This window comes from Sus scrofa, chromosome 12, assembly GCF_000003025.6.
Source record: "Sus scrofa isolate TJ Tabasco breed Duroc chromosome 12, Sscrofa11.1, whole genome shotgun sequence".
NCBI lineage: Eukaryota > Metazoa > Chordata > Mammalia > Artiodactyla > Suidae > Sus > Sus scrofa.
This window is the reverse complement of record NC_010454.4, coordinates 53,483,957-53,506,883: the sequence shown is the minus strand read 5'-3', so window position 1 is coordinate 53,506,883 and position 22,927 is coordinate 53,483,957. Positions and strand designations below refer to the sequence as shown.

The 22,927-nt window shown below is 55.1% G+C and overlaps 3 protein-coding genes across 8 annotated transcripts; 1 reads left to right on the top strand and 2 right to left on the bottom strand.

Moving 5' to 3' along the window:
* Positions 511-11,475, bottom strand: ARHGEF15 (Rho guanine nucleotide exchange factor 15). Its single transcript, XM_013990062.2, is given in 21 exon segments — positions 511-2,193; positions 3,473-3,577; positions 3,687-3,769; positions 3,926-4,078; positions 4,174-4,334; positions 4,409-4,501; positions 4,604-4,678; positions 4,881-5,010; positions 5,142-5,294; positions 5,457-5,589; positions 5,592-5,616; positions 5,723-5,814; positions 5,817-5,933; positions 6,037-6,095; positions 7,227-7,281; positions 7,509-7,727; positions 7,730-7,795; positions 7,798-7,839; positions 8,516-9,174; positions 10,796-10,831; positions 11,336-11,475. Coding segments are annotated over 19 exon segments (2,523 nt in total). The 5' UTR covers positions 9,126-9,174; positions 10,796-10,831; positions 11,336-11,475; the 3' UTR covers positions 511-2,041.
* Positions 10,912-20,197, top strand: SLC25A35 (solute carrier family 25 member 35). Of its 3 annotated transcripts, NM_001243357.1 has the most exon segments (6): positions 10,912-11,022; positions 16,973-17,369; positions 18,250-18,315; positions 18,763-18,915; positions 19,298-19,432; positions 19,596-20,197. In NM_001243357.1, coding segments are annotated over 6 exon segments (957 nt in total). In that variant the 5' UTR covers positions 10,912-10,990; the 3' UTR covers positions 19,770-20,197.
* On the bottom strand, positions 20,168-22,300 carry RANGRF (RAN guanine nucleotide release factor). 4 transcript variants are annotated; one of them, XM_005657038.3, is made up of 5 exons: positions 21,411-21,639; positions 21,082-21,321; positions 20,840-20,996; positions 20,665-20,750; positions 20,168-20,428 (listed from the first exon to the last, which is right to left on the bottom strand). In XM_005657038.3, exons 2-5 carry the CDS (start codon positions 21,174-21,176, stop codon positions 20,317-20,319), a joined length of 450 nt encoding a protein of 149 aa, XP_005657095.1. In that variant the 5' UTR covers positions 21,177-21,321; positions 21,411-21,639; the 3' UTR covers positions 20,168-20,316.

The window sequence follows — 22,927 nt, the reverse complement described above, 5'->3', positions numbered from 1 at the left end:
TCATTAATCTGTTTACTTAGTAAACCCACCCACTCCCCCCAGAATGTAGGCTCCTTGAGGTCAAGGTCTTTGTCTTTTCAATCTCTTATCACCAGATCCTAAGAGTGCCTGGCACATAGAAGATACTCAATAAATAGGAGTAGAACTGAAAGGTATTAAACACAGAGATGGTTGGCTGGTCAGTTAAGGACCTTGGTGACTGACTGCCTTTGTGTCCTTCTCGCTCCATCTTCATCCCTGCTGGAACCCCAGCCATATCTGACTCAGTCAGTTCTCTTCCCCATCCTCCTGAAGCTCTCCACACCAGCATCTGCCACCCTCCCACCACCACCACCGCCATCGATCCCAGAGGAGCTATGAGTGACCAACACACTTGGACCATGCACCTGGGCTCCAAGCCCCAGTTCCCAGCAGAGGTGACCCCTGCTCTCAAAGGACCTTTTTTCAACCAACCCATCCCCCTTCTAAATAAAACCACATTTAGAAACCATTGCTCCTTTAAGCACATGCTCCCGGGGAGAGCCTCAATACAGCTCCAGCAACATTTATTGAGGGTTTCTCATATGCCAGGCACCACGCTGGGTGAAGCTCCAAAGCCATGGACATGCCAAAGGCTAGTGCCTTTCTCCCTCTGAGCCTCCCAGAGTCCTTGCACCTCCTGTGGCTGGTATGGCAGTTTCTGTCCTGGACAAGTTGCCATACATGAGCTGAAGGGAAGGTATGATGGCCAAGTTCAGGGGCAGCCTTGTGCCAGGCCCAGGCGGCCACTTGTCAGCAACTGTCTGCTCTACTGTCTCTGTCCCTCACCCCCTTCTGGCATTGTGCAGAGGCAGTTTCTCATCCAGAAGCAGATGCTCTGGGTGGGGCTAGACAGCAACATTGGCTCTCTGTTCTCTCCCCGTGGCTTGGCCCAGGATTGCTGTGAGAGCACCAGTATGAAGGCAAGAAAGCCCTGGAGGCTCAGCAGCTGGCCCGAGATCCACAGCCCCTGTTTCTTCACCCAAACCTGTAACCCAGAGCCAGTCTGAGGTCCGAGGCTGAGGCTGGAAGGCTGGTTATAGTTCAGATTGGAGGATTGGCAGGCAGGGATTATGGAGGCCAAGATTTGGTCAAGGAGAAGGCCGTGCAGGTTTCAGGGGACCTCGGACCTCAGGTACTGGCCATTTTCGGTCCCTCAGACTCCCTCTGCCAGGCTGCCTGGCTAGCCATAACATCCTCCTCAACAGTCACGGAACCCAGGCCTCTCATTCCCAGCTCTGACCTGTGGCTGCCAAGCCCCATCCAGCACATTCTCCTCTGGAGCTCAGACCTAGTGTCTTTCTTGAGGAGACTAATAGGAAAAATGGGGGTGAGGGGGAAAACAGAGCACCAGGAGGGGAGCAAGACCACACACACATCATGTTCAGCAGAACCACCTTCCCTGATACATATATATATAGAGAGAGACACATATGTGCACACACACGAATTCTCTGAGACACACTGGATTCTTCCAGAAGAGAGGAAGTGTCTTAAGAGGACATCGGAAGCACCCCAGGAACAGAATCGAATACTTGCCGAACTCAAGGCAAAACAGTCTTTGCTAGAGCACCAAGCAAGGTTCCTACTGGTCTCTTGGGCCCAGATCACCACCTTCTTCGCCTGGATGTGTCCCTACTCGTTGCTGTTGGCTATTTTATTTTAGGACTTTATCTCCAATGCAGCCTCTTTTAACTGTAGTGACCTGGCTTCCTCCTCCTTGGCTGTGAGCAGTAGCAAGGATACTCATTGGCCAGGGGCTCGGCCAGCTCAGCACCTATTGGCCGCTCTGCACTAAGCCTCTGTCTCCATTGGCAGCCCACTCAAGCCATCTTCATTCTCCCTCATGCGTGGGCTCAGACGGCCCTGTTTTCATTGGCTGCCCAGTCTAGAAGCTTGATTCCTATTGGTTGCCACTAGAGGTAGCGTTTCCACTGGCAGCGAATCCAATGGAGGATGGGCTTTGTCTTTTCTGGGGCGCTGCCAGCTGTCCCAACTTGTGCCACCATCTTCAAGGCCCGAATTATGGTGGCGGGGCATTGGGGGAGACCGAAGAGGGTCCAACAGCCTCCAGGAGTCTCTGGTGCTGGCGAAGGTGTTTCCTTCTTTCGTGTTCCCCTGTGACTTCACACACCAACTGGGCAGGGAAGGCCCCAGGAAGCCCCTTCAGCCAGCCTGGGAAAAAAGAGACAAGGGTCCAAGTGGGGTCGGGGCAGGGGGCAGGTCGGGAGGGAAAGGAGGCCGAGTTGGGTCTAATGCCTGAGGGTCATGGCAGGTGTGGAAATAAGTGGAGAAGACCGGAGCATTGGTAAAAAGGCCATAGAGGAGGAGGTGACCGTAGCATCAAAGGGGTCGGGGGGGTCTCTCCTCTGCCAGGGCTTGTATTCACTGCTCATCTCCTAAAAGGATCTATGCTATCTGATCCCCCTTACCCCATGACCTCATCTGCCTTTACCCCCTTTCCTTGATCCCTCTGGCCATACTGGCCTCCTTACTGTTCCTTAAACACACAGGACTTAATTAAGGCTGTTGCCCTGCCTCCCTCTGGGACACTCTTTCCCCAGACACTACGGTGCCTAAACTCCTCACCTCCTTGTTGTTCACATGGCATGAAAAATTCCCAGGCCAAGAATTGAACCTGCACCACCGAGCCACAGCAGTGACAATGCCAATTCCTTAAGCCACTGAGCCACGGGAAACTCCCAACCTCCCTATGTAAATGTGTAAATGTGTAATCCCACCCAGCCCCTACTTGACTCTGCCCTACTTTTGTTTTTCGACAGCTCTTATCATCTTCAGACCATCATTTACTTTTTTTTATGGCCATATCTGCAGCATTTGGAAATTCCTGGGCTAGGGGTCAAATCAGAGCTGCAGCCTACACCACAACCACAGCAACGCTGGATCCAAGCTGCATTTCTGACCTACGCCACAGCTTGCAGTAACACTGGATCCTTAACCCACTGAGCAAGGCCAGGGATCGAACCCATATCCTCATGGACACTATGTTGAGTTCTTAACCTGCTGAGCCACAATGGGAACTCCTACAATTTACTTATATACCTGTTTATTCTTTATTGGTTCTCCTCCACTAGAATGCATAGGCAAGCAGGGCAGGAGTATCTGTGTGTTTGGTTCATGGTGCTGAGGACAGCCAGTGTCATTTAATGGAGAAATAAATGAATTTCTCTGGAGTTCCCATCATGGAGCAGCAGAAACGAATCCACCTAGTATCAATGAGGACAAGGGTTCGATCCCTGGCCTCAATCAGTGGGTTAAGGATCCGGCATTGCCATGAGCTGTGGTGCAGGTCGCAGATGAGGCTCAGATCCCACGTTGCTGTGGCTGTGGTGTAGGCTGGTGGCTAGAGCTCTGGTTCAACCCCTAGCCTGGGAACCTCCATGTGGTACAGATTCGACCCTAAAAAGAAAAAAAAAAAAAAAAAAATTCTCACCTTCAGGGCTCTTATGTAGGTGCTTTGGGGGAGCCCTGGACTCCAGATTCCTTCCCTCAGCCTTGGTGGGTGTGGAAGGCTCTGAGCAGAGTTCCTGGGGACAGTCTGGTTGGGGCGGATGACATTACGGTGAGATCAAGACTCTTTTCAGCTTCTCCCCCATATTCCCCTGAAGACTCGCTCTTCCTTCCCTCCTCCCCTCTAGGGGACTCACCGCAGTCCTCATAGATGGTATCTGGGGAGCAGGGAAGGGGGCCTGGGGTAGGGAAGGCTCCGAGCCAGCGCTGCATGTCTGATCTGGCAGGAGTATAGAGAAGGGATCACGATTGGCCCAGGAGATCCTCCTGGGGAGTTAGGCAGGGGCTTCCGGGGAGAGGGATGGGGGAGGAGGGTGCTGGACTCCGAGGGCTCAGGTGAGGGTCCCCAGGGTGTTTTCTGAAGGAGACAACTCACAGGGAGGAAGCTTGGAGTAGCCGGTGGGTGGGGCGGCCCTGGTGGTTGCTGAGAAGGGAGAGGCGGAACGTAGGGGGTCCGGATGGGTCTGGAACCTGCTGAGCCTGGACCAGGGAGCGATGGGCATAGTCCAGGACCTGTAGCCGCTGCCCACTGCCCAGGTAAGAGGAAGTTCAGCAGGAGGGCAGGGGTCCAGCTGGACTCCGTCTCCCCACTCCTGCCTGGGTGCCCTCCTCCCTGAGACCCACCTCTTGGGCTGAGTGATGAGCAGCAGGTCACTGAAGAGCAGCAGGCAGAGGGGGGTGAAGCGTGGGCGTGAGGCGAAGAGCATGCCCCCCCTCCTGCATCCCAGCTCTGTCAGCTCCCCCTGCAACTCCAGGCGCCTCGACCAGGAGACCAGGGGCAGGGCCTGCAAGGAAGCAGGGAGGGGGGTTCTGACTTTGCTATGGAGAGAGGGAGGCAGGAGTCTGGGCAGGGACTAACCTTGACCTTGTGGAAGCGCAGCCTCTGGGTGAGCCGGATCAGCTCCTCTGTCTGTTTCATGCGCCCAACCTCAGCACTGCACCTCTCAATGATCTGGGTAAGGGACGCCGAGTCACCCACCCCTGCTTGCTTCCACCCCTTCCATCTCTCCCTACCCCCTCCCCACCTCCTCCAGCCCCAGCATCGCCCTCCCACCTTGCTGACAGCACCCAGGGCTTTCTGGGCATTCTCTTGGCGGCTGGACCCCTCCTCTGTCTGGCGCAGGATATTCTGGGGACAAAGAGGAAGGGTAACTGGGTCCCTGCTCTGGGATGCAGAGGGGCTGCAGCTCAAAGGACCCTCTTTGACTTGGCATTTTAGGGCTCCTGGGTTCATGGTGGGAAATGGCGATGGTGGGGGCAGGAGGCCTCTGGGGAGAGTTCTCCAACGGGGTTTTGGTGGGCCTGAAGAGGGCCCAGGCCAGAAGCAGTACCTGGAGCAGCATGCGGAGTCGAGTGATGCGCTGAAAGGGCAACAGCAGGAAGGAGGGCAGCGGGAGTCGCTGGCACTTCGGGAGGCTCTGCAGCCGCCGCAGCTCCGCGGAGAAGCGCACATTCGTGTCCCTGCAGAAGCAGGCCCCCACTGGTGTCTGCTTCAAGCCCCCGGTCCCCCCCACCTTCCTTGGCCTGCACCCCAACCATCTCCCCAGCTTCCTCCCGCAGAGGAGACATGGCCCCGCCTCTGGGACACTCACATCAGGCGACTATAGGTCTCCTCCTGATATTGCTGGTTTCGTACGTAATCCACATACACGGAGAAAGGCCCCACGGCGTGGGCATGGACCACATCGCACAGGTCACTGATGTGGGGGGAAGAGCGCACACGGGACAGTAACTTCCCTAGAAACCTGGAGGAGTGGGGGACAAACGATGGAGGGGGCCGAGAGCCTGATCTCCGGGTTCGCTAGGCACTACCTGAGCCCTGGAAGGGAGGCCAGGGGACAGGAAGAAAGCTAAGCAGTGCTTTCCCCCCGAGGCCTGATTTGCTGAGAGGTGGGGACCCCACTGACCGCTCGCTGACTCCCTGAACTCGCTGCACGTTGGAGAAGAGGGTGTGGTGATCCCGGGGGGTGAGCGTGTCCCGGAGAGCCTGGCTCAGCACAAAGGTGTCTGTCAGCAGCCGCAGGGAACGCAGGTAGGAGGCTCCGATGTCACCACCTCGAAGAGGCTCTGAGGAGGAAGAGCAGGGCAGGAGTGAAAGGCCCAGCTCCCAGCCGGCCCAGGATGCAGGTCCCACGCTCCTCCCCTCGCCCCTCCCAGGCCCAGGGGCTCCCACCTCCTGCATGCGCCTCTCCTGGGGGCTGAGGGTGTCCAGGAGGCCACTGGCTCGCACAGCCGGAAGCTCCTGCCACAATGTGTTGCGAGGTCCGGGGGCCGGGCAAAGGTGGGAGCGTCTCCAGGATTTGTGGAAGAGGGAACCCCATCCTCACTGACCCCCCACAGCTCCTCTGACAGCACGGCTGCTCGATAGGTCTGGTACAGGGGTTCTGGAGAGCAGACATAGCACATCAAGGAGGTCCAGTGCCCCGGGCCCCTTCCCCACTGCTGGATGGTCTCAGCAGGGAAGCCCCCAGGTCCAGAGGCCCTCACCATCCTGCAGGGGCAGCTCCCAGTTCTGCTCCTTGAGCTCCTCCAGCCCCTCTTCATCCCTGGGGAAAGAAAAAGGGATGGAGTCCCCAAGAACCACCACTGGCGCACACCTCCAGGGGGCGCTGTTGACCTGATCGTGTAAAGGGTTACACAACCCACACGAAGGCTGTTTGCAGGGACTCTGACCAAACCCCAGGGTTTTTTCTGTGCCTGCTGTATGCGAGGCCCTGTACCAAGTGGGCCCCATCCATTCCTGCGATTTCCACCTCTGTGTACTGGAGACTCCCAAGCCCCTGTCTCCAGGGCTCTCAGGGAACAACCATTGTCTTAATATCCTCTTAGTGCCTTGGTGCAATTCAAACCCAACACTTCCACCTGTCCACTCTGTTCTGGCCATCAGCACCAGCACACACCCATTCACCCAAAGTAAAAAGCTGGAAGAATAAACTCCAGTAAATGTTGAATAAATGAATGCCCTCGGAGTTCTCATCATGGCTCAGTGGTTAACGAATTTGACTAGGAACCATGAGGTTGTGGGTTCCATCCCTGCCCTTGCTCAGTGGGTTAAGGATCCAGCGTTGCCGTGAGCTGGGGTGTAGGTTGCAGACACGGCTCGGATCCCGTGTCGCTGTGGCTCTGGCATAAGCCAGTGGCTACAGCTCCGATTCCACCTCTAGCCTGGTTACCTCCATATGCTGCGGGAGCAGCCCAAGAAATGGCAAAAAGACAAAAAAAAAAAAAAAAAAAAAAAAAAAAATGAATGGCCTCGGACAGATCAACTCTAATAATGGCAGCGCATCTGAAATGACAAACAGGCCCAGATAACACAGGAGAGACATTCCTGGCTGCCAGATGGATTTGCGGACAATAATTTCAACAGAAGCTCAAGGTGGGGGAACTAAAATGGCTTCCCGTTGGCCAGGCTCTCTGCCAATGTCATACCCCAACAATTTTATGAAGGATTTGATTTGGGTGCCCCCATTTCGCAGATGAGGAGGCAGAGACCCGGAGGTTATAAGACTTGTATAAGGTCACACAGCTGATAAGGGACAGAGCTGGGATGAGAAACTGGGGCTGCTCATCCCTAGAGGCCTAACGCTCCTCCACTGCACACTTGGAGGTAGGATATAAGTGGACTTGAGAGTTAGTCGGCCGTCAGTTGGGATGGCGGGTGGGGGGGTGTTCCGTACCTGCCCTCCGTCGTTGCTGGAGCATCGTTCTGAGGGGTGCCATCAAGACTGTCCCCTAGAGAGAGAACCCAGAGTAAAGAGAACAGACTTCCAGGATCCGTCTCTTGACCGGCCCAGCAGAGATTGTTACTCAAAAAACTACAACTCCCGCCAGCCCCAGAGCAGCAGCTGGTGGGGGAACAGAAGCCCAGGGGCTCTTGGGGGTTGTAGTTAGTTGGTTTAGAATGGTCCATCTCCCCCTGCTCCCTTCCCAGCCCAGAGGTCCACCCCCAGGCTCTGTACCTGCTTGGATGCCATCTTCAGAGGGCAGATCGAGATCTGGCTGTGACGGGTCCCCAGAGACAGTGGCGTCCTGTCTGACCCGAGCTGGTTTGGGGGGTTTGAGGGGCGGCAGGAGTTTGCGCTCGGCAGTGGAGCGGTAGGACGTGAGGACAACAGAGGGGTGGCTGAGGCTTGGCGGGCTGGGGCGGGAGCGGGAGGTCCGCAATGGGGAGGCCCGCAGGGGACCCTGGGGCCGTCCTCATAGCCCCCCACAGGCACCCATCGGAGCTCCAGACCAGGCCGGGTACATGGCAGACACAGGGGCAGCAGGGAGGGCAGGCCAGCGCAGCATCTGTGGGAGATGGGGGCATCCTTAGGACACCCACCCCGCCCAGGCCTCCCCGTCCCCTCAACCTGCCTAAGCATCAGGAACGTGGAGGTCCAGCCTTAGGCATCTATCACCTCCACCCTGACTCTCTTCGAAATATGAAAACCGGATTTCCAATCATGAAATCCATTATGGAAAAAGTAGTCCCTCAGAGTTTCCGTTATGGCTCAGTGGTTAACAAACCACTAGCATCCATGAGGATGCGGGTTTGATCCCTGGCCTCGATCAGTGGGTTAAGGATCCAGTGCTGCTGTGACATAGGCACAGATAGGCATGGATCCCTACCTTGGGAACCTCCATATGCCACGGGTGCAGCCCTAAAAAGACAAAAGAAAAGAAGCCCCTGAAAGCACCCAATCTTTTTTTTACGGCTGCATCTGTAGCATATGGACATTCCCAGACTAGGGGTCCAATCGGAGCTGCAGCTGCCAGCCTACATCACAGCCACAGCAACAGGGATCTGAGCCTCATCTGTGACCTACCCCGCAGCTCACCGCAATGCCAGATCTCTAACCCACTGAGCAAGGCCAGGGATTGAAGCTAGTCAGGTTCTTAACCTGTTGAGCACAACTGGAACTCCAAAAATACCCAATCTTAAAGCTCTGAAAACAAAGAAGAGGAGCTGGATCCATAGGCTTACCTGAAGTGCCATTCTCCTGGGGCCCGCTCCCAGTGAGGACGGCCTGGGGAGTCTCTCTCTCCCCATTCACATCCACTGCCCCTGGGGGACCCGGCTCCAGGGCCTCCTCAGCCTGGACCCTGCCTTCAGTCCCCCATTCAAACCTGCCAGCCAGTCTCCGCACAGTGCCTGGGGCCGAGGACGAGCCATCCTGGGCCGGGACTGGAGCCTCGGGAACCAGGGGCAGAGGCGTGCGGGGTGACCCGGAGGGCTTGGGTGGGGGGACTGGAGACCGAGGAGCAGGTTCTGGGGAGATGGAGCGCCGGGATGTCGGGCTGGGGGTGCCAGAAGGCGAGTCTGGGGAAGTCTGGGAGTCGAGACTGGCTTTAGAAGCTGATGGAGGCAGAAGGGCTGGAGGCTTGAGGGCCGAGGCGGGGGGCTCCCAGAAGATGGGCGTGCACATCGGGGCTAGTGCATCATTGGCGGCGAAGGGAGGTTCTTGCGGAGAGGAGCCGTTGTGGTGGGTCCCTGAGGACTGGGCAGCCCGGGGCCGAGAAGGGGGGCGGGGGCGGATGATCCGAGGGGGCTTCTGGGTAGGGGGCGTTGCTGCAGGAAGAGACTGGGCTGACATCTTCCTCTGAGCTCTTCAAAGGAGTGGGGTACTCTGCTGGACTCATCCCCTGGGGAAGAGGGAGGGAGAAAGAGAGACCCTTCGTGCCCCCTCAAGTAGACTGAAGCCTTCGAGCAGAAATGTTTGCAACAAACAGGAGTATCCGTCCCTGGCACAGAGGAAACGAATTCGACCAGGAAACATGAGGTTGCAGGTTCGATCCCTGACCTCGCTCAGTGGGGTAAGAATCTGGCATTCCCGCCAGCTGAGGGGTCGCAGACATGGCTCAGACCCCACGTTGCTGTGGCTGTGGTCTAGGTCAGCTGTAGCTCGGATTAGAACCCCCCAGCCTGGAAACCTCCATAGGCCGCAGGGGCAGTCTTTAAAAAGAAGCCAAAAGCTCTGGCCTATGCGGGCAGCCCGATTAGACCCCCTAGCCTGGGAATCTCCATATGCCCCGGGTGCAGCCATAGAAAAGACCCAAAAAAGAAAGGAAATGTTTGGTCTTCTCTCTTTCCCTCTCCCCCCTCCTTATTCCATTCCCCGAGGACTCTGGACTCTCCAGCCAGCCTCTCTTGGCCCCCCAGCCTCCATTTCTCTGTCTTTTGGCTTCTGGGGACATCGTCAGGCCAGAGGGGACAGTGAGGCTGGGGTGGGGGCACCTGAGACCCAGGTTGAGGGGTGGGGAGAACTGGATCAGTGAGGGAAATTGCCGGCGCCGGTATAGCCACCAAGTATCTGCCAGATGGATTGTGTTTGGTGTCCGTGGTGTGTGTTGTGGAGGTTTGTGTGTGTGGTTTAAGCATGAGCGGACACAGTGCGTTTCTGTGCTATGTGAGCAGAGTGTTGGATGCTGTGTTTCGGGAGTGTGTGTGTTGTGTGTGGGCATGCGGTGGCGGGGGAGTGGAGTACCGTGTGTGGCGCCTGCTGGGAGGTGAGACTGTGTGTGTTCTGTGCTGCGTGGGGCCTAAGTGCAGTGGCGCCTGGGCCATGAGGAATGCATCACTATTTCCCTGCTCCAGCGGGCCCTCCGCCCCCCATTTCCCAGTTCCTCTCTCCGGACTCTCCCTTTCCGGATTATTTTTAGTCTCCTTTTCCTGCCATGAAGATTCCTGGAGCCTCTGACCCCAAGAGACCAGGAGGCCCCGGGCTCGATCTCTCCTGCCCCAGCCTCACTGTCTGCCCCCCACCCCCCATCTGCTCACAGAGAGATGCCCCACTGGAAGCCTGGGTCCCGCCAGGGTGCTTAGAGGGTGGTCGGGAGACCAGACAGAAGGTGAGGACCCGTGTGGCCAAGACTCAGGGGCCTGGGCTTCACTTCCTGCTGTCTGGAAGACGCTACAATCCTGAGGAGGCTGCAGGGTCAGGGCTGGGGGACCCAGCACCCCCACACTCCCCTGTGGAGTCAGCAGGAGAGTCAGAGCCCTCCAGGCCCCAGACTGGTTCTTGAGAAATGATGCGGGGTGGGGGGTGGGGGCTGTAGACCGGGAGTCTGCAGCTCAATGGCCTCTGTGTTCGGGCAGGAAGCTCCTTAGGTGACCCGGGCAGCAGCCTTGCCAGCCGGCCAGCTCCTCCCCAGCCTTGCCCCGTGCAAGGATCCCTGCCCCCCTCAGGTACCTGCACTGATTTCCTTCCCCCATCCCCCACTCAGGCCTCCCGCGGGGACCCAGGTACTGGGCCCAAACACTCACCCTTGAGTCCTCTCCACTCTCAGTCACCTCCCAGGGCTGAGTGAGTAGGGGCAGGAAACAGGAATTGGATCCTCCTCCCAACCGGACACCCCCCCCCCAAACCACACCACACTCCACATGCGCACACTGGGGCTCTGGACGATGTGAAGGACCCCGAACGCCGGGTTTCCGAGGTTACCAGAGTCTGGGAAGAGGATGAAACTCAGGCGAGGAGAGTGGGCTGTTCTGTAGGTGCACTTTCCATCCTGGGGCTCACAGGGGCTGGGGAGGGGCCAGGGACCAGGGACGGGGTGCGGGCGGATGGGCTGGCCATGCCACAGGGCTGGGCTGGCAGTGGGGCAAGGGCTCTAGACACCTCTGCGTGGCTGAGGGATGGTGTGTGTGGGTCTGACCATCTCTCAGACACCTGGCATGACAGCCTGTCCCTTTAGCATCCAGCCTGTCCCCTGGTGTGAGCCAGCCCACTCTTTCACACCAAGGGACCCCTCCCACCCATGTTTGCCCCTCTCTAACTCTGCAGGAGCTCCCCCCTGAATTTACCTTTATCTTTTTGGAAGCAGTTGCTATTTTCAGTCTGGTCTGCCTGCCCTTTGGAGCAAGGAACGTGGGGCCAGGTCTCCGAGTCTCTGTCTTTCTGGGGCGGGAACTGAGGGCCCAGATTGAGATCTCTGCAGAGGAAGCCGGTTCCTCAGCCCCACCCGGCCATTGTGTCAGGCATGTGGTGGGGGTGTGTGGGGGGGGGTGCGCAGAAATGGGAGGTCAGGAGCACACCCCAGGTCAGGGATGCCATTTGCTGCCCGCCCCCCATTCTCAGCCCCTGTCTCCCTGGGTCCCCAGCCCGTGTCTCTCCCTGTGAGGCTTTGATTAGCCAGGAGTCAGTACCCCTGAGGGGTGGGGCTAGGCAGGGGCCCCTCTCATCTCTAATTTACTCTTTGGTTGAAGAGCTGAGTTCCCAGGACTCAAACAAACAACTGAGGGGGCGGAATGAGCCACACCCGAGTCTGGGAAGTAGGGTGGTGGGAAGACCCAAGGGCAGCTGTGAACAGGGGGCCTTTGCCCATGGCCAGGTGCCTGCTTTTGATAACATTTCACATGCCCCCCCACACACACACACACACTCCAAACAAGACACTAAGAAGAAAAGCCAGGAAACTGGAGTTAAAATATGTTTTAACACATTTTTCTTTCTTTTCCTTTTTCTTTTTTTTTTGGCCACACGGTGGCATGCGGAAGTTCCCTGGTGCCAGGGATCGAACTGGAGCCGCAACAGTGACAACGCTGAATCCTTAACCAACAGGCCACCAGGGAACTCCCCTAACCCAATTTTCTTTAGCGTAAAAGACAAGTCCTTTCAATGACCAGCAGTGCGCTTACACAATCTACCCTCCTCTCCACCCTTCCTCTCTGGCACATTGGTTGAATAAATAAGGGGTGAGTTCCCTGATGGCCTAAGGGTTAAGGATCTGGCATTGTCACTGCTATGGTGTGGGTTCCATCCCTGGCCCAAGAACATCCACATGCCACATCAACAGCGATGTTATTTTGATAGTATCTATCTAATAGCACCATTGATACAGGGTGATGAAATGGCAGTTACCTGTGAGATATTCCTCCCCAAACCCTAAATCCTCAGTCCAATCATAAGGAAAAAAACCCATTGGAGGGATATTCTACAAAATACCTAACCGGGACTCCTCAAAACTGTCAAGGTAGAGTTCCTGCTGTGGCACAACAGGATCGGCAGCCTTTCTAGAGTGCTGGGACGAAGGTTCGATCCCCACCGGACACAGCGGGTTAAAGATCCTACATTCCCCCAGCGGCTATGTAGGTGGCAACTGCAGATCTGATCTGATCCCTGGCCCAGAAACTGCCAGGTGCCCCCCCCAAAGGAAATCTGAATCAAATATAAACTATATTAATAATGTATTAATATTTGTTTATGAATTCTAACAATATATTAATGTAAGATAATAAGGGAAATTGGATGTGGGGTGTATAGGATACTCTCAGAGTATCTTTATAATTTTTCTGTGGATCTAAAACTGTTCTAAAAATTAAGATTACTGGAGTTCCCATCGTGGCACAGTGGTTAACAAATCTGACTAGGAATCATGACGTTGCGGGTTCGGTCCCTGCCCTTGCTCAGTGGGTTAACGATCCAGCGTTGCCGTGAGCTATGGTGTAGGTTGCAGACGTGTCTTGGATCCAGCGTTGCTGTGGCTCTGGGTAGGCCGGCAGCTACAGCTCCGATTTGACCCCTAGCCTGGGAAGCTCCATATGCCGTGGGAGTGGCCCAATAAATAGCAAAAGACACACACACATAAAAAAAAATTAAGATTACTTAAAAACAACAACAACAACAACCAGGAGTTCCCGTCTTGGCTCAGTGGTTAACAAATCCAACTAGGAAACATGAGATTGTGGGTTCGATCCCTGGCCTCGCTCAGTGGGTTAAGGATCTGGCGTTGCCACATGCTGTGGTGCAGGTTGCAGACACGGCTCAGATCTGGTGCTGGTGTTGTTGTGGCTGTGATGTAGGCCAGTGGCTGTAGCTCTGATTTGACCCCTATCCTGGGAACCTCACATATGCTGTAAGTGCAGGACTAACAAGCAAAAACAACAACAACAACAACAACACTAGAAGTTGTCTATTTCTAGGGCATTTATATATTTAAAATAAAAGCCTTAAGCCAGTGGCTCTAAAATTTAGCACACAACAGAATTATCTGAAGGGCTTGCTAAAACTCCTTGTCCGGCCCCACTTTCAGTTTCAAATGCAGGAGGTCTAGGGCAGGACTAAAGAATTTGCATTTTTAAGTCTTGAGGTGCTGCTGCTGCTCCTGGGATGACACTTTGAGAACTACTGGTGTAAACTCAAAGGTTAAAACAATGAGAACTGTCACCTGTAAGCAGATACATAGGGGGCCCTGGAGAAACAGAACCAGGCATGGCTTTCTTGACCTAAGAGAAGTTTTTGCTTTGGTTTGGTTTTTTGTCTTTTTAGGGCTCACCCACAGCGTATGGAGGTTCCCAGGCTAAGGGTGGAATTCAGAACAACAACCACCAGTCTACGCCACAAACACAGCAACGCTAGAGCCAAGCCACATGCTCGCCCTACACTGCATCTTGCAGCAACGCCAGATCCTTAACCCACTGAGCAGGGCCAGGGACCAAACCTGTGTCCTCATGGATAGTAGTCAGGTTCGTTACCACTGAGCCACAAGGGGAAGTCTGAGAAGTCATTTTAGACCTAAGCCATTTTTGTGATCTAAGCTTGGCCACAACGCTTGCCCTAGAACAAGTCTCAGCAATTAAGGATCTCAGGGAGTTCCCATCGTGGCTCAGTGGTTAATGAATCCAACTAGGAACCATGAGGTTGTGGTTCGATCCCTGACCTTGCTCAGTGGGTTAAGGATCCGGCGTTGCTGTGGCGTAGGTCGCAGATGCGACTCGGATCCTGCATTGCCATAGCTCTGGCATAGGCTGGCAGCTACAGCTTGATTAGACCCCCAGCCTGGGAACCTCCGTATGCCGAGGGAGCAGCCCCAGAAAAGGCAAAAAGACAAAAAAAATAAATAAATAAAATAAGATCTCAGGAGAACAGAAAATGCAGGAACTAAGGAAAAGCATTCAAGAAACAACATTTGAGCACTAAACCAGAATCCTAGGTCCTCCTCAAGGAATATACATAACAATCTCATCTTTGAGTTGTTCTACTGGAACTAAAGCCCCACACAGATGGAGGATGGTAACTACAGGCTAAGACTTCAGACTAGTTGGAACCAAAGAAATATTGTTAGACCCTTGTGACTTCAACCAACTAAAGCTTGGGAGTTCCCTGGTCGTTTGGTGGGTTAAGGATCCCATGTTGTCACTGCTGTGGCTTGGGTGAGGTGCAGCCGAAAAAAAAAGCAGAAAAACTAAAGTTTGGACTCTAGCAACCTTTGGCCCAGTTCTACACTGAATTTCCCTCTGTTCAACAAACCCCTTCACGAACGAATCTGCTATACCCACACACTGTCCAAACTCCTTCATGAATATGCATGTTCCTTGGGCTTAAAATTTCCCCAGGTTTGCAGTTCCAGGACACACTGCTTTGGGAAATATCCCGGGTATTTTCCTTACTTACTAGGAGTAATAGTAAATCCTTCCTTCTCTTGCTATTTGGCTTGGTTTGTCTTTTGGCATTCCTGGGAATTTTTCAGGGGACTGTTCCAGAGACTCTCCTGAGAAGCCCCATTATCTCCCTCCCTCCACCCTTCCTGCCTCACCCTAAGGCTCAATGATTTAGCAGTAGGTAGGACTCAGATTCAGCCCCTGGTGAATCCAAGCACTCCCAGTGTAGTGAAGAAGTCAGAGAGTAAACTCCTGCAAATCAAATTAGAAATTTAGGTAAATGCTTGCGGCACAAAGCAGGATGGAAGTGGCTAAAAAGCTTCAAGGGTCAGGTGAAGAATGATTTGAAGGTCACCAACCTAAGAGAGCAAGGACTTTCAGGTCAGTGGGAACAGGATACACCAGGGCACAGGGGTTTGGCAGCTCTGGACTTTTCAGGTAACTGATAATTGAGCACCTAGAGAAAGCCCAACACTTTCACTAAGGTATAAGCAGTAGGTAATTATCATTTGTTTTACAAGGGAGACTGAGATGTTGACTAACTTGCCCAAGGCTATCCAGCTGGCAAACAAAATGGAACTCAAAAAGGGCTGAGTCTATTGGCCGTCCTCATACAAGGTGTGCTGGCCTCCTCCAGCCCAAGACATCGCCTGTCTTCCCTTCCCACCACCTTTCTCCAAGCCTTCCCCCTCAACCCCTTCTGAGCTAGCGTCCCTAGTCTTTTTTCTCCGAAGTTCTTCCCATAATTAACCATTACCAGGCTCATGAAGAACAGGAGTCCAGAATCTCAGCATCTCTCCCGCCACTCGATGGCCCTGTGTAACCTAAACCCAGGGATTAAAATCCCGCTTTAGCATGTCTGGCTTTTTCCTCTGGGCTGCTGTGAGGATCAAAACAGGGTAGAGATGTGGCTGTTCCCTTGCCATCCTTCAGAATCCCTTCCTCCGCGCCCGCAGCCACCACACCGCGGCGCCAGAACCTACAGATAGTTTACCCATCCTAAGGAGAGCTGTTCCCATTCAGCAGGTGTGCCCCATTACTCTGCTGGCTGAGTCTCACCTTCCAGGCTCTGAACCAAGAAGGGGTGGTTCTACAGTTTTGCAACCTCACCCGGGGGTGATCTGGGATAAAAGGCGAAGGCGGGGAGCCCTCTGCTCACAAGAGGAGCAGCCGCAAACCACCAATGAGGGACTGCTGCCTCCGCTCTAGGCCTCTGCGCCTACCCAGCACCCCAGGGTCTAACCTTTCCTCCCCGCCGTTGATAAAACCTATGCTCCCGGGGGACCCCTCCCAGAGCTCTGAGCCCACAGCCCAGGCACCGGAGCCACGCTGGGGTGGGGAGAGTTAATTTCAACTGCCTCTCAGCGGATTCCGGGGGCCGCATCGCGGAGGACACCTCCCATTGGCCGCTGAACCGGCTCAGCGCTGATTGGCTGAGGCTCTCAGTTACGGCCCCGCAGGACTCCCCATTGGACGCCGCTCTCCGGTGATTGGAGTGTGGCGGCCAGGCCTCCGCAGGCTACCTGGGGAGAAGCTGCTGCGGGCTCGGCAGCTGCCTTGGGACGCTCATCCCCGGCCGGCCGGAGTCCGGACTTCCTTCCCCAATCCAGATCTCGTTGCTGTCCTGGGGACGCCAGCGGAACTTCTCCCGGATCCTTTCCCCCCTTAACCTGCTGATTTTCTTTTTCCTTCCTCCCCGGCTGTCGTCTCCCAACTCCGCGTTTCCCTCACCTGCTCCCGCCCGTGGCCAGCCATCCTCAGCATCCCACCTGCCACCCTCCCGGCTTCTGACCCTCCTTGACCTCAAATTCCTTGATTAACAAATCCCTGTCATAACCTTCTCACCAGACTCTCCTAAACTCGTATTTCTTCTCTCTTTGGCAGCTCCTGACTCCCAAATTCCAGCTAACCCTTGACCTTTTGACATTTGACCCTGGCACTCTTGACTCCAGACATCTAAATTCCTACGTCCTGCAGCCCGGACTGCTGGAACTGAGGCTTTCCCCTGCTTTTCTGACCCCGTTTCTGAAGTTCACTTGACCTTTCTTACTCCTGGGCCAGTTTCTGCTACTGCTGCCCCACCATGGACTTCTTGATGAGCGGCCTGGCAGCCTGTGGGGCCTGTTTGTTCACCAATCCCCTGGAGGTGGTGAAGACCAGGATGCAGCTGCAGGGAGAACTGCAGGCCCCTGGCACCTACCAACGGCACTACCGAAACGTCTTCCATGCCTTCATCACCATCGGCAGGGTGGATGGCCTCGCTGCCCTGCAAAAAGGGCTGGCCCCGGCCCTCTTATACCAGTTCCTGATGAATGGCATCCGGCTGGGCACCTACGGGCTGGCTGAAGCTGGGGGCTACCTGCACACGGCTGAAGGCACCCTCAGCCCTGTCCGCAGCGCGGCAGCTGGGGCGCTGGCTGGGGTCATGGGAGCCTACTTGGGGAGCCCCATCTACATGGTGAGAAGAAGGGTCTTGCCCTGGGGACTTCAGGGCAAACCCTTGGTGTAGGGTGGGTGCCTGGGCCTTTCCAACCTGATACGGAGGTTGGAAGTGGACTTGAGTAGGGGAAGATGAGGAATTTGAGTAACACATCAGGGAGTGGAGCAATCCGAGGATTCTAAGCATCACAGGATGAGCATCCCACAGTCTGCCTCTTTGAGTTATCCAATATAGGTGAAGGGTCCATAGCCTGAGGCCCAGAGAGGAAAGTATGTGAGCTCAAGGTCACACAGCTGCTTGTTGCCAAGACTAGTCTCTGCTTAGTGCTCCTTCTGGAAAGAAATTGGGAGGCTGTGAGTTCCGTAGGAGAGGAAGTCTGGTCTCATCCCTAGGGTATGAGATTCAGGGTCAATGACCTCTCCGAAGTCAGCTGGACACGTGCCCCCACTGGGCTTGGGGGCCAGAGAGTGAATCCTGCAGATGACTCCTCATTACCTGCCCCGGAGTGTGATCCTGACTGGAGATCCTGCCTACCAGTCTGGGAAGCAGAGCTGCCATGAGAGGCTGGATGGACACCAGGTCTTGCCTAATGGGAACAGTCTCAGGAAATGTTGCCATTCTCCAGCCTTTCCATCCCCCACCCCTGCCCCCAAGGGAAGGAGGATGGAGAGGGGGTGGGGTGTCTCGGCAGTGCTAGGAGATCCAACCCCCCCGGGACTGGAGCCAAGGGACACAGTCTCGTGACCCACTTGTTAAGTGGGAACAACAAAAACTATCAGATTAAAAGGATATTCATTGCTGAACCCCCTAGAGGAAGTGCAAAGGGGTCAGGCATTCGGGCCTCTGAGGTGGGAGGCTGGCCACTGGGCCATAGGCTGTGATGCTCTCTCGTCCCCAGGTGAAGACACACCTACAGGCACAGGCAGCCTCAGAAATTGCTGTAGGGCACCAGTATAAGCATCAGGTGAGGGTTTTCCAACCCAGCTGGAGTCCCTGCCAGTTCTCTCTCATTTTCCCCCAGCTTTCTGCCTCTACCCAACAGCTCCAACCCAGCCATGGCTCTGCTCAGCCCAGGCCATCGGTTCAGCCCTATCCTTCCCCTGGAGGCCACCCAGACCCTCTTCCCCCCGTGTTCCCAGTTCCTCTATTCTGCACCTGTTTCTCCTGCCCTATTGTGAATGCTAATTAATGTCTCACTTCCAGACACACCGCCCTATTCTGGGGCGGCGAGGGAGGGAACGATGGGTTGGTAGCCAACTGAGGGGCCGTTTTCATGCTCTAAGCCCACACGGAACTGGGTGTCTAGACCTTGGGTGCCTGTTCTGGACCCATCCTTGGCATTGTTAGGAGGTGGCAGCCCCTGATGCCTGGGTGACTGAACCCTACCCCCATGGTCTTCCCCCACCACCAGGGCATGTTTCAGGCGCTAACCAAGATTGGCCAGAAACATGGTCTGGTGGGGTTGTGGCGTGGGGCCCTAGGCGGCCTGCCCCGAGTTATCGTCGGTTCTTCCACCCAGCTGTGCACCTTCTCATCCACCAAGGACCTCATGACCCAGTGGGAGGTACTGCCTGGGAAAAGGGGTGGGACCACCCTGGGAATGTGGGCAGGGGTTGGGCAAGCTGAAGTGGGCTCAGCTTGAAGAGGGACAATGGCCAACATGCAACGTGAGGTGTGAGGAAAATGGCAGGAGAACTTGGGGTCGAGGTCTCTTTACAACCGTCCCACACAGTTCTCTTGTCACTTCCTCCCAGGTGTACCTGAGTCCTCAGGGTCTCCTGCCCTTCCTCCTTCACGGTGTTATCACACTGTGTTATCACCGGTGGAGGGGAAGCTCCCCGAGTTACCAGCTCTCACCTAAATCCCCAGCACAGGGCCTGGCCGTTCTGAGAGGTTGAATGATGGGCTGACTGACACAGCTCTTCCTCCCTGCCCGCCCCCCCCAGATATTTCCACCCCAGAGCTGGAAGGTGGCTCTGGCGGCCGCCATGGTGAGTGGCATTGCGGTGGTCCTGGCCATGACACCCTTCGACGTGGTCAGCACGAGGCTCTACAACCAGCCCACAGATGCTCAGGGCAAGGTAAGCGAGGGCCCTGGAGGGGGGCGGGCAGGGAAAGCCGGGGGATGGCGGAAAGCAGATTGTGGGGGCAGGTGGCTTAAAACGGCAGCCTGCTGAGGTGAGGCCCCTAGGGGGCTCTGACAAACTCCTTCCTTCTGCTCTCCTTCCTGTTTCAACCTCTCAGGGCCTCATGTACCGGGGGTTGCTGGACGCTCTGCTGCAGACGGCTCGGACAGAGGGCATCTTTGGCATGTACAAGGGTTTGGGTGCCTCCTACTTCCGCCTTGGCCCCCACACCATCCTCTCCCTCTTCTTCTGGGACCAGCTGCGCATGCTCTACTATACATACACCAAATAACGACAGCCACTCTTCCACACCCCACCCAATCGGCACTCCGTGGGCACTTCTGCCTCCGTTATTACGTCCTGGTGACTACTGGCCAGATAATCTTTCGTCCGTGTGAGGGGGACCACCAACCCCGCTCCCCATCTGTTCTCTCAGGGTTGAATCACTACAAGGGATAATTTCCCTCCCTTCCTTGGGTGTTGCTTTAAACGTCCCCCACTCAAACTCCTGTACATTTCACACCCCTGTCTCAGGGCTGAACCAGTCACTCCAAAGTGTATTTCCTCCCTTTCTCTACTCGGGTCCCTTCTGATCCCATGCACAATTTTAAACTCCACTCTCTGAGACCAAAGGGAACTGCGGGGGAGGGACCAAGGTGTTCTGTTAGATTCAAAGGCACAGAGATTATATTGGTTATAAAGCAAGTTTATTTCTACAGAGAGGAGGTGTCTTATGTTTATGCACTGGGAAGGAATTAGGGGACTATGTCCCATCCCTTGTCCTCTTGCAGAACAAAAGCCCTAAGTCTTCCACAGCAGCATGCAGCGTTTCAGCATCCTTATTGGGAACCAAAGATGTTGGGATCGTGAAGAGTCAGACTGGTCACCAGCTGCTCAAAATCACCCAGGCTCCAGGGCGGAAGTGACAGATTTTCAGGGCCAAGAGATGACCTATTCTCAGGGTTTGGGGGGTGGGGAATAGATAGAAAGAAAACATCATCTAGGTCTTGGGTTTGTAAGTTCCCATTTCCTGTTCCCCAGAGGACCTGGGTATCTGTGACCCCAAACCCCTGGCCCACTCCCACTTCCTCGGAGTACCCCACCAGCCAGTCTCCCTACTCTGCCCCTTCCAGCCAGTTCTCATGGGGACCCAGTCATGAGCCATGCGCCTTTTCTATCCTCCTTACGGGGGCTGATTGAAGGTGAGCAGGAGATCAGTCTGGTACTGGGGCAGCCGCAGCAAGGCCTGGTGCAGTGTCACACACTTTGCTACCTAAAGGATCATAGACAGGATGCTTACCTGATTCCCTAGGACCACCCTTTTTACCCCTCCAGGATGTCCCATACTCCCTTGGCCCTCACCTGCTGGTTTTCTTTAGCCACCTGCTGCTTGCCAGAGAGGATCCACGCCTCTTGACAGCAGCCCCTCAGGGCCAAGTTCTCCAAAAGGAGGGGCTGCACAGCCTCCACTTGCACAGCCCTAGCCTCCTGCACGCCACCAACGTCCTCAAAGTGGTACCTGGAGTGGGGTGAGCAAGGTCAGGGAGGGGCAACTCTCCCCGCCCCTTACAAGCATCTCTTTTTAAGTCCTAAACTTGGCTCACCTCCGGTGATAAGGTGTTGCCCTTGGAGTTCCCATTAACCAGATTAACTGTCCAGCCACAGACCCCGCCCATTTATTCGGTTCCGGCCCTCCCATTGGCCAGCGGCGGGCCTGCCTCCCTCACCGCGCAGCCTCTTCGCCCTGCACATGGGCCTGCAGCTCCAGAAGTTCCACGATCAGGCTCTGGTCTGTCTCGCGATGGCAGAAAACTTCTTGATTGTCCGGAACCGGTCGGAGGTCGCTGGAGAGAGGCGAGGCACACCCTGGTTGACCCCGGCTTCGTCCTGTAACCCACCTGGTCAACCTCCATTGGCGCCCAGGCCTTCTCACCTCACATCAATGGCCCCGGGCGGGAGAGTGGCGGAGAAGGCGCCCCCGAACAGTGGGTAGTCTCTCATGGGCTCCATGGGCGAAGACTATGGTATGGACATTAGCGACTTAAAAGAAACCCACAAGGGGCCATGTAGCATCACCTCCCTGTGTTTCGCTGCAGCCACGGCCACCTCCGGTCTTTCTTAGCTCCCGATCCTTTAAGATTTGGCTCCGCCCCGCGACCGCGCTGGCCAATCGGCGTCCGCGCCTTGGGGGCGGTGCCCCAGCCTAGCTGCCGGCGGAAGCTTGCTTTTAAGAGGGCGCGGGGCGGAGCCGCGGGGTCAGCTAGGAGCTAAGACCTCGGTTTAGGATTTGTGACGCGCTCCTGGTCACTAGCCCGCGCCCGCCGGTCTCCTACTTTTAAAGAGGTCGCACTTTCTAAGAATGCGTCTGAGACCCCCTTTAGGGGCCGTTGCCCGTCCAAGGGACAGAGGTTTTGGTGGGGTTCCTGAGTCAGGGAGGAATAGTTTCAGGGTCTCTCAGTGACAGGGTCTCTCAGCTGCCAACCGGTCGCTAATTCCCGGATGCAGGGAATTAGAGGAACAATGGGGCCAGGTGTGTGGGCCGGGTTAGGATTCAGGCCTCACGCCTTCCTGAAATCAAAACCCAACTTGGAGATTATATATCTAATCCCCCACAAATCTTCGATTTGAGAATGAGGTGAGAGGTTGGAGGGGCCGGGAGAGGGGCTTTCCCTCCCTCCTCGCACACCTGGGTGAAAGCCAGAATAAACTCTGTTGTTTTTTCTTTTATAGATTTTTAGAGTGTTCTTAAAATTTTGGCTCAAGTGTATCCTGCCAGCTAATTTCTCCATTCACCTTTGCGCCCCAGCACCTGGCAGAGTGTTAGAACATAACAGACCTATTGTGTCTATGAATGGTTGAATAAATCCAGTAGGGTCAATTTTGTTTGCTTGGGTTTTTGTTTTGGTTTTTTCTTATTTTTTTTATTTTCCCACTGTACAGCAAGGGGATCATGTTATCCTTACATGTATACATTACAATTACATTTTTTTCCCCCACCTTTTGTTCTGTTGCAACATGAGTATCTAGATGGTTTTTTGTTTTGTTTTGTTTTTTTGTTTTGGGTCTTTTTAGGGCCGCACCTATGGCATATGGATGTTCCCAGGCTAGGGATTGAATCAGAACTGTAGCTGCCATCCTACACCATAGCCACAGCCACAGGGGATCCGAGCCGCATGTGCTACCTACACCACAGCTCACTGGCAACGCTGGATCCTTAACTCACTGAGTGAGGTCAGGGATGGAACCTGCTTCCTCATGGACATTAGTCAAGCTCATTACTGCTGAGCCGCTATGGGAACTCCTTTTTTTTTTTTTTTTTTTTCTATCTCAGTAGGGTGAATTTCGGAATCCAGGGGACCACACAGGCCCTCAGAAATTCTGGATGTCATCTATTTCCCACCCAAAAATGAGCAAGAGAATGCTCATCCTGAGGCCATCCATGCATAGGGT